Source organism: Cicer arietinum, chromosome 2, assembly GCF_000331145.2.
Source record: "Cicer arietinum cultivar CDC Frontier isolate Library 1 chromosome 2, Cicar.CDCFrontier_v2.0, whole genome shotgun sequence".
NCBI classification, from domain to species: domain Eukaryota; kingdom Viridiplantae; phylum Streptophyta; class Magnoliopsida; order Fabales; family Fabaceae; genus Cicer; species Cicer arietinum.
In genome coordinates this window covers 22266092-22278683 of record NC_021161.2, presented here as the reverse complement: position 1 = coordinate 22278683, position 12592 = coordinate 22266092, and the positions used below count along the sequence as shown (strand labels likewise).

General features: G+C 33.2%; 1 protein-coding gene across 1 annotated transcript; it reads right to left on the bottom strand.

Moving 5' to 3' along the window:
• Nucleotides 1-213: 213 nt before the first annotated feature.
• LOC140919391 (uncharacterized) lies at nt 214-10355 on the bottom strand. Its single transcript, XM_073365401.1, has 4 exons — nt 10224-10355; nt 9934-10143; nt 9748-9840; nt 214-288 (listed from the first exon to the last, which is right to left on the bottom strand). The coding sequence occupies exons 1-4, from the start codon at nt 10335-10337 to the stop codon at nt 214-216; spliced, it is 492 nt and encodes a 163-aa protein (XP_073221502.1). The 5' UTR covers nt 10338-10355.
• Between the last annotated feature and the right edge of the window lie 2237 nt (nt 10356-12592).

Sequence of the window (12592 nt, the reverse complement as noted above, 5' to 3'; positions counted from 1 at the left end):
ACATTTGGTTTTATAATGTCCTTATTTTTTGCATCTAAAACAAGTGATTTTACTCTTGTCTACTTCAGTTTTGAAGTTTTCTTTTCTTTTTTTATCTGAAGATCCTTTTTTGATCTAACCCTTTCTCCTCATCATTCTCTATATCTTTCTTGTGAGGAGAACAATCTATTCATCAGTATCTTCTTTGCTATCTTCTGAATCACTTTTCCCATTTTATTGTGGCGTGCTTTTGGAATTCTGATATGTCGTCAAATCTATTACTTTGCCTTTCTTGACAGGTTTATCCTCCTATAATAGCACATCATGTACCCTTAGAGTTCCAACTAGTTCTTCCAAACCTAATACCTCCAGATTTTTGGCTTGGCTTATGGCTATTAATATTGGTCTTCACATGATTGGAAGACATCTCATGATCTTTCTTACCCTATCTTGTACAGAGTAAGCTTTTCCAAGAGAACGCATTTCAATTAAAAAAGAACTAGGGTATCAATTAAAAACTAGGGTTTTCATACCGTTACTAGGGCCTTTTAAGACTAAGTTTGGAAGACATGGTTATACCTTATAAACTTTAAATAGGTGTTTCCACATGGATAATAATGCCCTATGGTTAACCTAAAATTTATTTAAAAATATAATCGAGTTTCTGGCGAATTATGGGTAGTTATGGTGCAAGTACGATTATCGGCAAAGGAGTTTTCAACTCAACTCGAAGGGGGCAGTAGCTGCACCTACTCATTTTTAATCCAACCAAAGATGGGGGAGATATTTTCGTACATATAAAAAACGATTAGCATAAATAGCTTTTTATAGGATTGATATAATAAATATTATTTGGAGATGTAATGCATATTTGTTTGTGTATGTTATTTTTCTTAATTGTTTGAATGTGCTATGTGATACTTGTAAGCTTATGATTGTTAGATTAGAAAAGATGGGTTGATTTTAACATATAATGCAATAATGTAGAAATGCATTAGATAGGTAATGGTAAGGTTAAAGTAAAGAAAGGTTAATGGTAAATATAAAAACTGAAAACTCAAAACAGGTGACTGTTAGAAAATATAATATGATATGAATATCGTAGTGCCTAGGGTTATAATGGCAACGACCTGGCTTATCATACACATTTGTTCGTATATTGATTTTTAATGCATTTCAAAATGTGCCAACGTGATCCTATAATGCAACTATGTTTATGCTTGATAAAATATGGTTTTCATGAAAAAATTATGATTCAAATTCATTTGAGAATGATTGAGAACCTTACAAAATACTAAGTCTAATATAAGAGAACCTTACAATTACATCAAAAAACTTATTATTGGTTAGATTAACTTCGACACCACAAAACCATCACGATGAACCTCCTTCCAATATAGTTTCAATGAATGTCGATGAAGAGAGAAAAGATAAAAGACTAAGTTTATATTGAATACAATATATTTAGAAAAAGTCTTTTCACAAGATGGAAAAATTGTACATCCTCTATGAAAGAGTTATTAGATCTTGTTGTAAATCAACCAGAAATGTTAAATTTATATCCTTTGAATGGAGCTATAAAACTTGGACTAATATACGATTGAATTGTTATATTTTCTTTTATGAGAATTAGAATCCTAAACTACTTTGTATCACCTAGATACAAACACATACCTTTATGGTAAACAGATTGATAATGACAACAACTTTTTATGTAGAAAAAGAGTGCCTAGAGAGGCATAAAGAATACTTGTATCCAATAAGAAAATTGTCGGTTGCTGAGAAGACTAGATCGATGATGATACCTAGAGAGGACAAGAAAGAATACATATTAAAGAGTTTAATGAACCTACAATGATTAATAAAAATTATAGAGTTTGGAGAGGCTTAGAGGCAGCTTTCAATAATACTCAATGTTTGATGAAGAGGCGGGAAAAGAGTACTGAAAGGTCTAAAACTAACTGTCACTATATTTTCAGGAACTAAACATATATCGTCAATCATTTTCTATTTTAAAAATAAATACATTTACAAAAGAAAATTTAAAATAATAGTTTAATGAATATGTATGGTTAGTGTAAACTATTCTTACACTGATATTTAATGAGAATTGTCTATTTTTTCTATGTAATACCATTATCTATTTTTTTTATGTCATACTATTAAAGTGCAGTTATTTAACGAAATATTTAATAGTTGTTTGATGTCAGTGTAAAATTATTTTACGTTGATAATTTATATTTTTTTCTCTTAAAACAATTGCATATTCAAAAAATGTGACAAGTTAAAAGGTTTAGAATGGGTTTACAGAAAAGGTGTGGGTTAGTACTTAGGAGGCAAGCATTGTTTTAAAATTGCTAGACATGAACTCAAGGTTTGCTCCACTGATGTAGGGTGATAATAACACATGGGAATTAGATACATCTGATTGGTTCCGCAAACTGTTTGAACTTAGGAACGTGCCACCCAAATTGGGACCACATGCAAGTTTTATAGAACTTGCCCAAACATGTACACTTTACTCTTTAATTAAGAGATCTTGTAAAAGAATTGTCTTTTTAATTAAGAGAAGTTAACCCTAAAAAAAGGGAGCAGTTAAGATGTCAAAAAAAAAAAAAAACTCTTTAAAAAGAATAATATTAGAATTAATGTCTTTAGAAACTGAAACTACACTTTAAATCGCACTTGAGATTATACCTTAAACTTTTATATCGTAAAAAAATATAAAAAATCTAAATGTAAGATAAATTTATATGAAGTATCTACAATATTACGGTCACAATTATAGTTAGGAAGCGTAATTAAAAACTATCATAACATGTCTTCCATGTTTTTGCAAATTAATTCTAATTGTTGATTAGACAACTGTGTTTTAAGAAATAGTAAAATTGGGTTTTTTTATTTATTCATTTTTCTGTTTGTGAACATGCTGAAATGGTTTCCACCATCATTTAGAAGAAAATCACTTTTGGAGGGCATTAATCATGGTTTTCTTTCGTTGTTGATTGAAGCGATATGCAAATATTATCACTTAAGATCTCCCAAATCCTGATTATGGCCCACAAAGGTGCTTATCACGGACAATTAACCCAATGAGACCATAAATTAAAATATTAAATCATTGATTAGTAAGAGACATGATCCTATCATATTAGAAATCCCATTAACTTTCTAATCATATTTGTTTCTTTTCGCAACCATTACTTTGGAAGCATCCAAAAAGGATAAAATGATAAACCCCAATGTGACTTAGTTTTCAAGATGGAAAACCCTTTTTCTGGATATGTTCAAAGCACTTGTTTTAACACTCCCCCAAAAAATATGGGTATGACTCAATTAGCTGATCTACCATGGACTCCAAGTGACACTACCTAATTCATTTTAAAATTGCAACTCCTTCCAATTTTTTAATATAAAATTGTTGGATATATACGAGGGTGGAGTTTGGTTTTAGTCATGACATTCTCAAGTGACTTTTTTTATTTTCTCTCTTGTTAGTAACTTACATTATATTTACGGTCTTAAAATAGAGTGTCTTATTTGTAATTTTTACAGTCTTAAAATAATTGTCATTTTAAAATACAAATGCAATATTTATTAATTTTTCTCGATTAATATACTTATTTATTAAATTTTACTTGACTTAAGTATTCTATTAACTACAATTAATAACAATATTTTTAAAAATAATAATAATATTATTATTAAGATAAATCTAACTATTCATCTTTTCAATAACTACGCACGACTCTCAAATGTGACATTTAATCATAGTGAGAGTATGTAATATGTAATGAAATTAGTATATTTTAATCATTAAACTATTATCTAATTAAGTTACGTGGATCTATGCCTAGATTTGCTAGATTATAGACAAAATGTCCGCTACTCCACTTAATAAATTAATAACAAAGAAGTTTAAAGAAGCAATTCAATATCGCTAGCTTGTGTCTTTTACGTGTTTGAAATACATGTGTTGGAAGCTCTCGTGATTTGAATTTAATTTCAGAGAAGGAAAAGAGACTTAGGTCAATTAATAAGACAAAAACAAGTTCGTGGTTTGCTGATAAAGCAAGGGACATATAGACGGCTATGCGGATGCAATGCTATGCCACCCACATAAAATATAATCCAAGCATATATATATATCAATATATACTTGTGGAACAATTGCACATGACACTCACAAAATCTAATACCTGTCTTCTGCATAAATGTACATAGAAATTAAAAAAACAAAGTACTTTTATTGGATATAGTCAGTAGTATAAGTTCCGTTTACATGGCACAACATAAATTATGGCACATGAGCACTAAACTATTTGCAGGGATACATACAAATTTAATATAATTATTGTAGTCTCATTTATTATAATATATTAAAATAGACTCTCAAATCATTCATCGACACTTAATCATATTTTATATTACATAATTCTATTTGTGTCACGTCACTAATTATTTGTTTAGTTGTCCTAGTTAGATTGTCTTCTTTTTCTATTCTTTATATACTACACAATTTTATCTCATCTATTACATTTCATTTCATCAACAAAAAAAATATTCAACAATAAACAAACATTAATAATAACTATAATGCAATCAATATTTCTCTATTATCTATATATCATTTATTAAATATTAATTTATTCCGTAACCATTTCCAATGTACACTACGCGAAAAAACGCATTTTACAGCGCTTTTTTTAAGCCATTTACAGCGCTTTTTCAAAAAAATAAGCGCCGTGGAAACGAGCGCTGTAAATGATACAACAGCGCTTTTAAAAAAGCGCTATAAAACATGTAAATACAACGCGCACTTGTTATGCACATTTTACAGCGCTTCTTCACAAAGAGCGCTGTAATATGCACCCCATTATATGAGTTATGGGTGTGCATATTACAGCGCTTTCTCAAACAAGCGCTGTAATATGCCCAACCATAATTCATATATGGGTGGGCATATTACAGCGCTTTCTCACAAAAGCGCTGTAATATGCCCACCCATAATTACCTCTAAGACTTACGAAAAAGAAGTCAAACGTGGTGCAACTATCATGCAGAAAGTCATTAAAGCAAGGAGTAATGGCATTAAATTTGAGGTATACTATATATACTCTGTTTGCTGTGTGTTTTTTTATCTTTTTTTAGGGTTTAGGGCATGTACTTACTATATGAGTTTATTAGGTTGGCTGGAACGAGAGTGGTCAGCCAGTTGACCCCAACAGCTCCATGTTTGTAAGCTACATTGGGGCTGTTGTTCGTCAAAATGTCCCAATAACAATAGACAACTGGAGAGATAAGGCGTTGAAGGATGCCAAAGATATCATCTGGAATGACATTCAAGTAAATATTTTGATCTACTCTTTTGTCATTTATAATTTTTTTTCTGTAAAATACATTACTTATAATTGTTTTCATTGCAGACCACTTTTGTTCTTGATGAGGAACGAAAGTCATATGTTTTGAGAGTTGCTGGGAAAATCCATCGTGGATTTAGATCCCATCTCTCAAATTTCTATCTAAAAGATAGAGAAGGAAACACAAATGCTGAACCTCCAAAGATATATCAACATTATATATCAAAGGATGAATGGAGTGCATTTGTTTCCAAACGTTCTGACCCGGCGTTTGTCGTAAGTTATTAATTTATTAGCATTTGTGTTTTATTATTCATATTCGTAGCGTATTTTAAATTTTTACACAATTGCTATTTTTTTTTTATATAGAATATTAGTAAGGCAAATCGCGAACGGGCAAGCAACCCAAAACACCCATACAAGAAATCACGTATGGGATATGCACGCCTTGAACAACAAATTGTAAGTAATTAAACATCACTTTTATATAATGAAGTAATTTGTATTATAAACTATAGTGTGTAACTAATTTGTATTATTTTGTTTATGATTTTAACGAATAGAGAAAAGACACCCAAGCCGATCAACCCTTGGGTCGTCATATCTTATGGAAGGAAGCGCGTGTTAACAAAGAAGGAGTGGTTGATAATGAAAATGTCAAGAAAGTTGTAGAACTTTGTGTAAGTATATTATCACTTTAATATTTTTTAATATTGTATTTTAAAAATGCTATTGAACTTATCTTTTTAATGTTACATGTATTTTAGGAAACTATTGAACAAAGTTCTGAAACTCAAGAGGGCAACAAGGATACGTGCAGGGACATTCTTGGGAAAGTGTTTAATGTCCCTGAGTATTCCGGTCGAGTGAGGGGGAAAGGATTTGGCGTAACTCCCAAAAGCTTTTTTCCTCAAGAGAAGCGCCAAAAACCTTCCAACGAGGAAGTATTAGAGAAGCTCAGAATCTTATCGGAGCAAGTGGCACTCTTGGTGAATACGAATAAAGACAAGCAACTTCCGGTTCAGCTCCAACCTGAAATACAAATGGAGAGTGAAACCGGGAGTTGCAACGTCGGTTTGAAGAGTATTCCCGAGGTAATTAATTACTTACTACTTACTTGCTTATGTAATTACTTATGTATTAAACAAACTTATATATTAACTGTACTTATGTTTTAACTATTGATGTAGGGTGTCACTACATGTGTCCTATACTTGTCCTCGCCGACTCAACGGAAGGTGGGAAAAGGAATATTGTACAATACTTCGGGAGAAGTATTGCACAATATTCCGATCCCCGCGGGCCATGTCAAAGTATCGCCTACGGTTGCTTTCGAACCAACTGCACCGTTGCCCATACCGGACAACGATGGAGATATGAAGTTCTTAAGCGACGCTATTGGCAGTTACGTGGCATGGCCCACACACCTTGTTGCCCTCGAAAAAAAGATTCCCAAGGACAAATCAGTTACATCTCCCGAAAAGGTTTGTCACATTTATTGCCTAAGGTTTTTTATTTTTTCAGATTCAATAAACTAACATTTTACCTCATTTTTGTAGGTCCAAATAAATAAACCACCCCTACAGCCAAAAAAAGGCAGCAGACCTCAAAAATTGGAGGTTAATAGGGCTGCCAAACTACAAAGGCTGGAGGGTAATAAAGCTGCAAAACTTGCAGCAACAAAAAATCTGGATCGGGGAAAATCGGTCGCTGCTGCTGCTGCTCCTAATAAAAGTCAGCCACGCCTTGGTAAATACGGGGCGTGTCTTGACATCCAAATAAAAAGGAACATGGGCAGCAGCAACGATTCGCCCATTGTACAAATGAATCAAGACATCTTTGGAGATGAGTATATTGAGTACCTCGAAAAGGAGCAAATGTACGATCTTCTCGAACATAAGGAGCTGAGTGTTACTGTAATCAGCTTGTACATAAGGTAAAAAATACTTTTAATTGCATTTATTTGTAATTAATTAAATGTATTGGTAATTAATCTAGTTTAAAATTTTCATTGAAGGTTTTTGTACGAGAAGGTCGTGTGCACGAGGAAACTGTCAAATAAATACTCATTCTTGTCTCCGCATAAGATGTCGATGTTCAAACTCGATCCAGACAATGTAAAACACTACATTGTAGATATGTTTTTAAGAAATAAAGAAAGTGATAAATTGTTCTTGGCACCATATAATTCAGGGTACGTAATTTTATCTTTTTTAATTGATGAGAATTTAATTTATTAGTTGTCTATAAACAAAATTGCTTAACCAATTTTTTGTTGTTGTAGGGCACATTGGGTGCTATTTGCAATCAATGCGGTCTCTGAAGTGATATACTATTTGGATCCCGTGCACGGCGATTACACCAATCACCCCGGAATAAAGAATATGCTCGACACGTAAGTAATATTCATTTATTTCTTACATATATATATTTATATATATATATATATAAATATATATATGTAAGAAATAAATGAATATTACTTACGTGTCGAGCATATTCTTTATTCCGGGGTGATTGGTGTAATCGCCGTGCACGGGATCCAAATAGTATATCACTTCAGAGACCGCATTGATTGCAAATAGCACCCAATGTGCCCTACAACAACAAAAAATTGGTTAAGCAATTTTGTTTATAGACAACTAATAAATTAAATTCTCATCAATTAAAAAAGATAAAATTACGTACCCTGAATTATATGGTGCCAAGAACAATTTATCACTTTCTTTATTTCTTAAAAACATATCTACAATGTAGTGTTTTACATTGTCTGGATCGAGTTTGAACATCGACATCTTATGCGGAGACAAGAATGAGTATTTATTTGACAGTTTCCTCGTGCACACGACCTTCTCGTACAAAAACCTTCAATGAAAATTTTAAACTAGATTAATTACCAATACATTTAATTAATTACAAATAAATGCAATTAAAAGTATTTTTTACCTTATGTACAAGCTGATTACAGTAACACTCAGCTCCTTATGTTCGAGAAGATCGTACATTTGCTCCTTTTCGAGGTATTCAATATACTCATCTCCAAAGATGTCTTGATTCATTTGTACAATGGGCGAATCGTTGCTGCTGCCCATGTTCCTTTTTATTTGGATGTCAAGACACGCCCCGTATTTACCAAGGCGTGGCTGACTTTTATTAGGAGCAGCAGCAGCAGCGACCGATTTTCCCCGATCCAGATTTTTTGTTGCTGCAAGTTTTGCAGCTTTATTACCCTCCAGCCTTTGTAGTTTGGCAGCCCTATTAACCTCCAATTTTTGAGGTCTGCTGCCTTTTTTTGGCTGTAGGGGTGGTTTATTTATTTGGACCTACAAAAATGAGGTAAAATGTTAGTTTATTGAATCTGAAAAAATAAAAAACCTTAGGCAATAAATGTGACAAACCTTTTCGGGAGATGTAACTGATTTGTCCTTGGGAATCTTTTTTTCGAGGGCAACAAGGTGTGTGGGCCATGCCACGTAACTGCCAATAGCGTCGCTTAAGAACTTCATATCTCCATCGTTGTCCGGTATGGGCAACGGTGCAGTTGGTTCGAAAGCAACCGTAGGCGATACTTTGACATGGCCCGCGGGGATCGGAATATTGTGCAATACTTCTCCCGAAGTATTGTGCAATATTCCTTTTCCCACCTTCCGTTGAGTCGGCGAGGACAAGTATAGGACACATGTAGTGACACCCTACATCAATAGTTAAAACATAAGTACAGTTAATATATAAGTTTGTTTAATACATAAGTAATTACATAAGCAAGTAAGTAGTAAGTAATTAATTACCTCGGGAATACTCTTCAAACCGACGTTGCAACTCCCGGTTTCACTCTCCATTTGTATTTCAGGTTGGAGCTGAACCGGAAGTTGCTTGTCTTTATTCGTATTCACCAAGAGTGCCACTTGCTCCGATAAGATTCTGAGCTTCTCTAATACTTCCTCGTTGGAAGGTTTTTGGCGCTTCTCTTGAGGAAAAAAGCTTTTGGGAGTTACGCCAAATCCTTTCCCCCTCACTCGACCGGAATACTCAGGGACATTAAACACTTTCCCAAGAATGTCCCTGCACGTATCCTTGTTGCCCTCTTGAGTTTCAGAACTTTGTTCAATAGTTTCCTAAAATACATGTAACATTAAAAAGATAAGTTCAATAGCATTTTTAAAATACAATATTAAAAAATATTAAAGTGATAATATACTTACACAAAGTTCTACAACTTTCTTGACATTTTCATTATCAACCACTCCTTCTTTGTTAACACGCGCTTCCTTCCATAAGATATGACGACCCAAGGGTTGATCGGCTTGGGTGTCTTTTCTCTATTCGTTAAAATCATAAACAAAATAATACAAATTAGTTACACACTATAGTTTATAATACAAATTACAAGTGATGTTTAATTACTTACAATTTTTTGTTCAAGGCGTGCATATCCCATACGTGATTTCTTGTATGGGTGTTTTGGGTTGCTTGCCCGTTCGCGATTTGCCTTACTAATATTCTATATAAAAAAAAAATAGCAATTGTGTAAAAATTTAAAATACGCTACGAATATGAATAATAAAACACAAATGCTAATAAATTAATCACTTACGACAAACGCCGGGTCAGAACGTTTGGAAACAAATGCACTCCATTCATCCTTTGATATATAATGTTGATATATCTTTGGAGGTTCAGCATTTGTGTTTCCTTCTCTATCTTTTAGATAGAAATTTGAGAGATGGGATCTAAATCCACGATGGATTTTCCCAGCAACTCTCAAAACATATGACTTTCGTTCCTCATCAAGAACAAAAGTGGTCTGCAATGAAAACAATTATAAGTAATGTATTTTACAGAAAAAAAATTATAAATGACAAAAGAGTAGATCAAAATATTTACTTGAATGTCATTCCAGATGATATCTTTGGCATCCTTCAACGCCTTATCTCTCCAGTTGTCTATTGTTATTGGGACATTTTGACGAACAACAGCCCCAATGTAGCTTACAAACATGGAGCTGTTGGGGTCAACTGGCTGACCACTCTCGTTCCAGCCAACCTAATAAACTCATATAGTAAGTACATGCCCTAAACCCTAAAAAAAGATAAAAAAACACACAGCAAACAGAGTATATATAGTATACCTCAAATTTAATGCCACTGCTCCGTGCTTTAATCACCCTTTGCATGATAGTTGCACCACGTTTGACTTCTTTTTCGTAAGTCTTAGAGGTGCCAACTTCTTCATTTTGAACTTCTAAATCTTTGTTTGTATCCATTTAACTACAACAAGTTCAACATGCACTTTAGTATAACATCAACAAGCTCAACATGGATCATGCATTATTATAAACAAACTCAACATGTATCAGTATATCTTAAAAAAGCTCAACATGCATTCTAATGATTACAAAAATTTAATAACATCAATACCTGAATAATGATGGTTCGAAGAAAGACGAAATGCAAAGAAAAGAGGGTTTGCAGAAAGTTCACAGAAATATGGTTCACAGAAATACGGTTTGAAGAAATACGTAATGAGGGTTACGTATTTCAATGAAAATATATTGTGTGAAATGGGAGAGATGATCTTGGATGGAAATAAGGTTCGAAATGAAGGAGATGATCGTGGAAATAAGGTTCGTAAAGGACGGGATGATAGGGTTTGCAAAAGAAGAGAAGAAATGAAGGTTGAGATGAAGGTTACGTAATGAAGAGGAAACTGAAGAGGTAACTGTTATATATACGTAACACTTTTACAGCGCTTTTTATAAGCCTTTTACAGCGCTTATTTTGTAAAGCGCTCTAAAAGGCTTCTTTAGTTAAATTTTTAAAAGGCTCTTTTACAGCGCTTTTTTCAAATAAGCGCTGTAAAAGACCTCCGTGTGTTATTATGTTATTTGAATGCCTTTTACAGCGCTTTTTTCAAATAAGCGCTGTAAAAGACCTCCGTGTGTTATTATGTTATTTGAATGCCTTTTACAGCGCTTTTTTCAAATAAGCGCTGTAAAAGACCTCCGTGTGTTATTATGTTATATGAATGCCTTTTACAGCGCTTTCACACATAAGCGCTCTAAAAGGCTTCTTTAGTTAAATTTTTAAAAGGCTCTTTTACAGCGCTTTTTTCAAATAAGCGCTGTAAAAGACCTCCGTGTGTTATTATGTTATATGAATGCCTTTTACAGCGCTTTCACACATAAGCGCTCTAAAAGGCTTCTTTAGTTAAATTTTTAAAAGGCTCTTTTACAGCGCTTTTTTCAAATAAGCGCTGTAAAAGACCTCCGTGTGTTATTATGTTATTTGAATGCCTTTTACAGCGCTTTTACACATAAGCGCTCTAAAATGTCTCTTTATGTTAATTTTAAGAGGCTCTTTTACAGCGCTTTTCCCAAATAAGCGCTGTAAAAGACCTCCGTGTGTTATTATGTTATATGAATGTTTTTTAAAGCCTTTTACAGCGCTTTTCCACATAAGCGCTCTAAAATGTCTCTTTATGTTAATTTTAAAAGGCTCTTTTACAGCGCTTTTTCCAAATAAGCGCTGTAAAAGGCCTTATTGTTTTTGTGTTTTGTTATGTTATGTTATTTTTTAAACAAGCTCAACATGCATGCAAAACCCACATAGTAGTAACTGGTCACCACAAAAATCCCTTCCTCTTCACCAAACTCTTCTCCTTTTATGCATCTTCTTCACAAACATCAAAGCTTACTCTTTCACAATTCAATCTCCACCTCAACACCCTTTTTATCTCTTTACATTCTCTTTCCTTCTTAAATCGAAACTTAATTGGTATTCAGGATCATTGCCATGTTGCGAAAAATGGGTTTGTGTCTGGTGTTTTTGGGGATTCCCATGATGCGTACAAGGTGTTTGAAGAAATGGGTTTGTGTCTGATGTTTTTTGGATTCCCATGATGCGTACAAGGTGTTTGAAGAAATGGGTTTGTGTCTGATGTTTTTTGGATTCCCATGATGCGTACAAGGTGTTTGAAGAAATTAGGTGTCTGATGAATATTATTTTTAAAGCTTTTTTACAGCGCTTTGTCAAATAAGCGCTGTAAAATGTCTTTTTTACTCACTTTCAAAAGAGTCGTTTACAGCGCTTTGTGTGAAAAGCGCTGTAAAAGGTATAAAACACTCATTATTTTATTTTTAAAAGGATCTTTTACAGCGCTTTTTAAGATAAGCGCTGTAAAATGTCTCTTTATTTTATTTTTGTGTTTGGTTTATTTGGGTTGGGATGACATTAAAAACATTTTTATCATTGTTT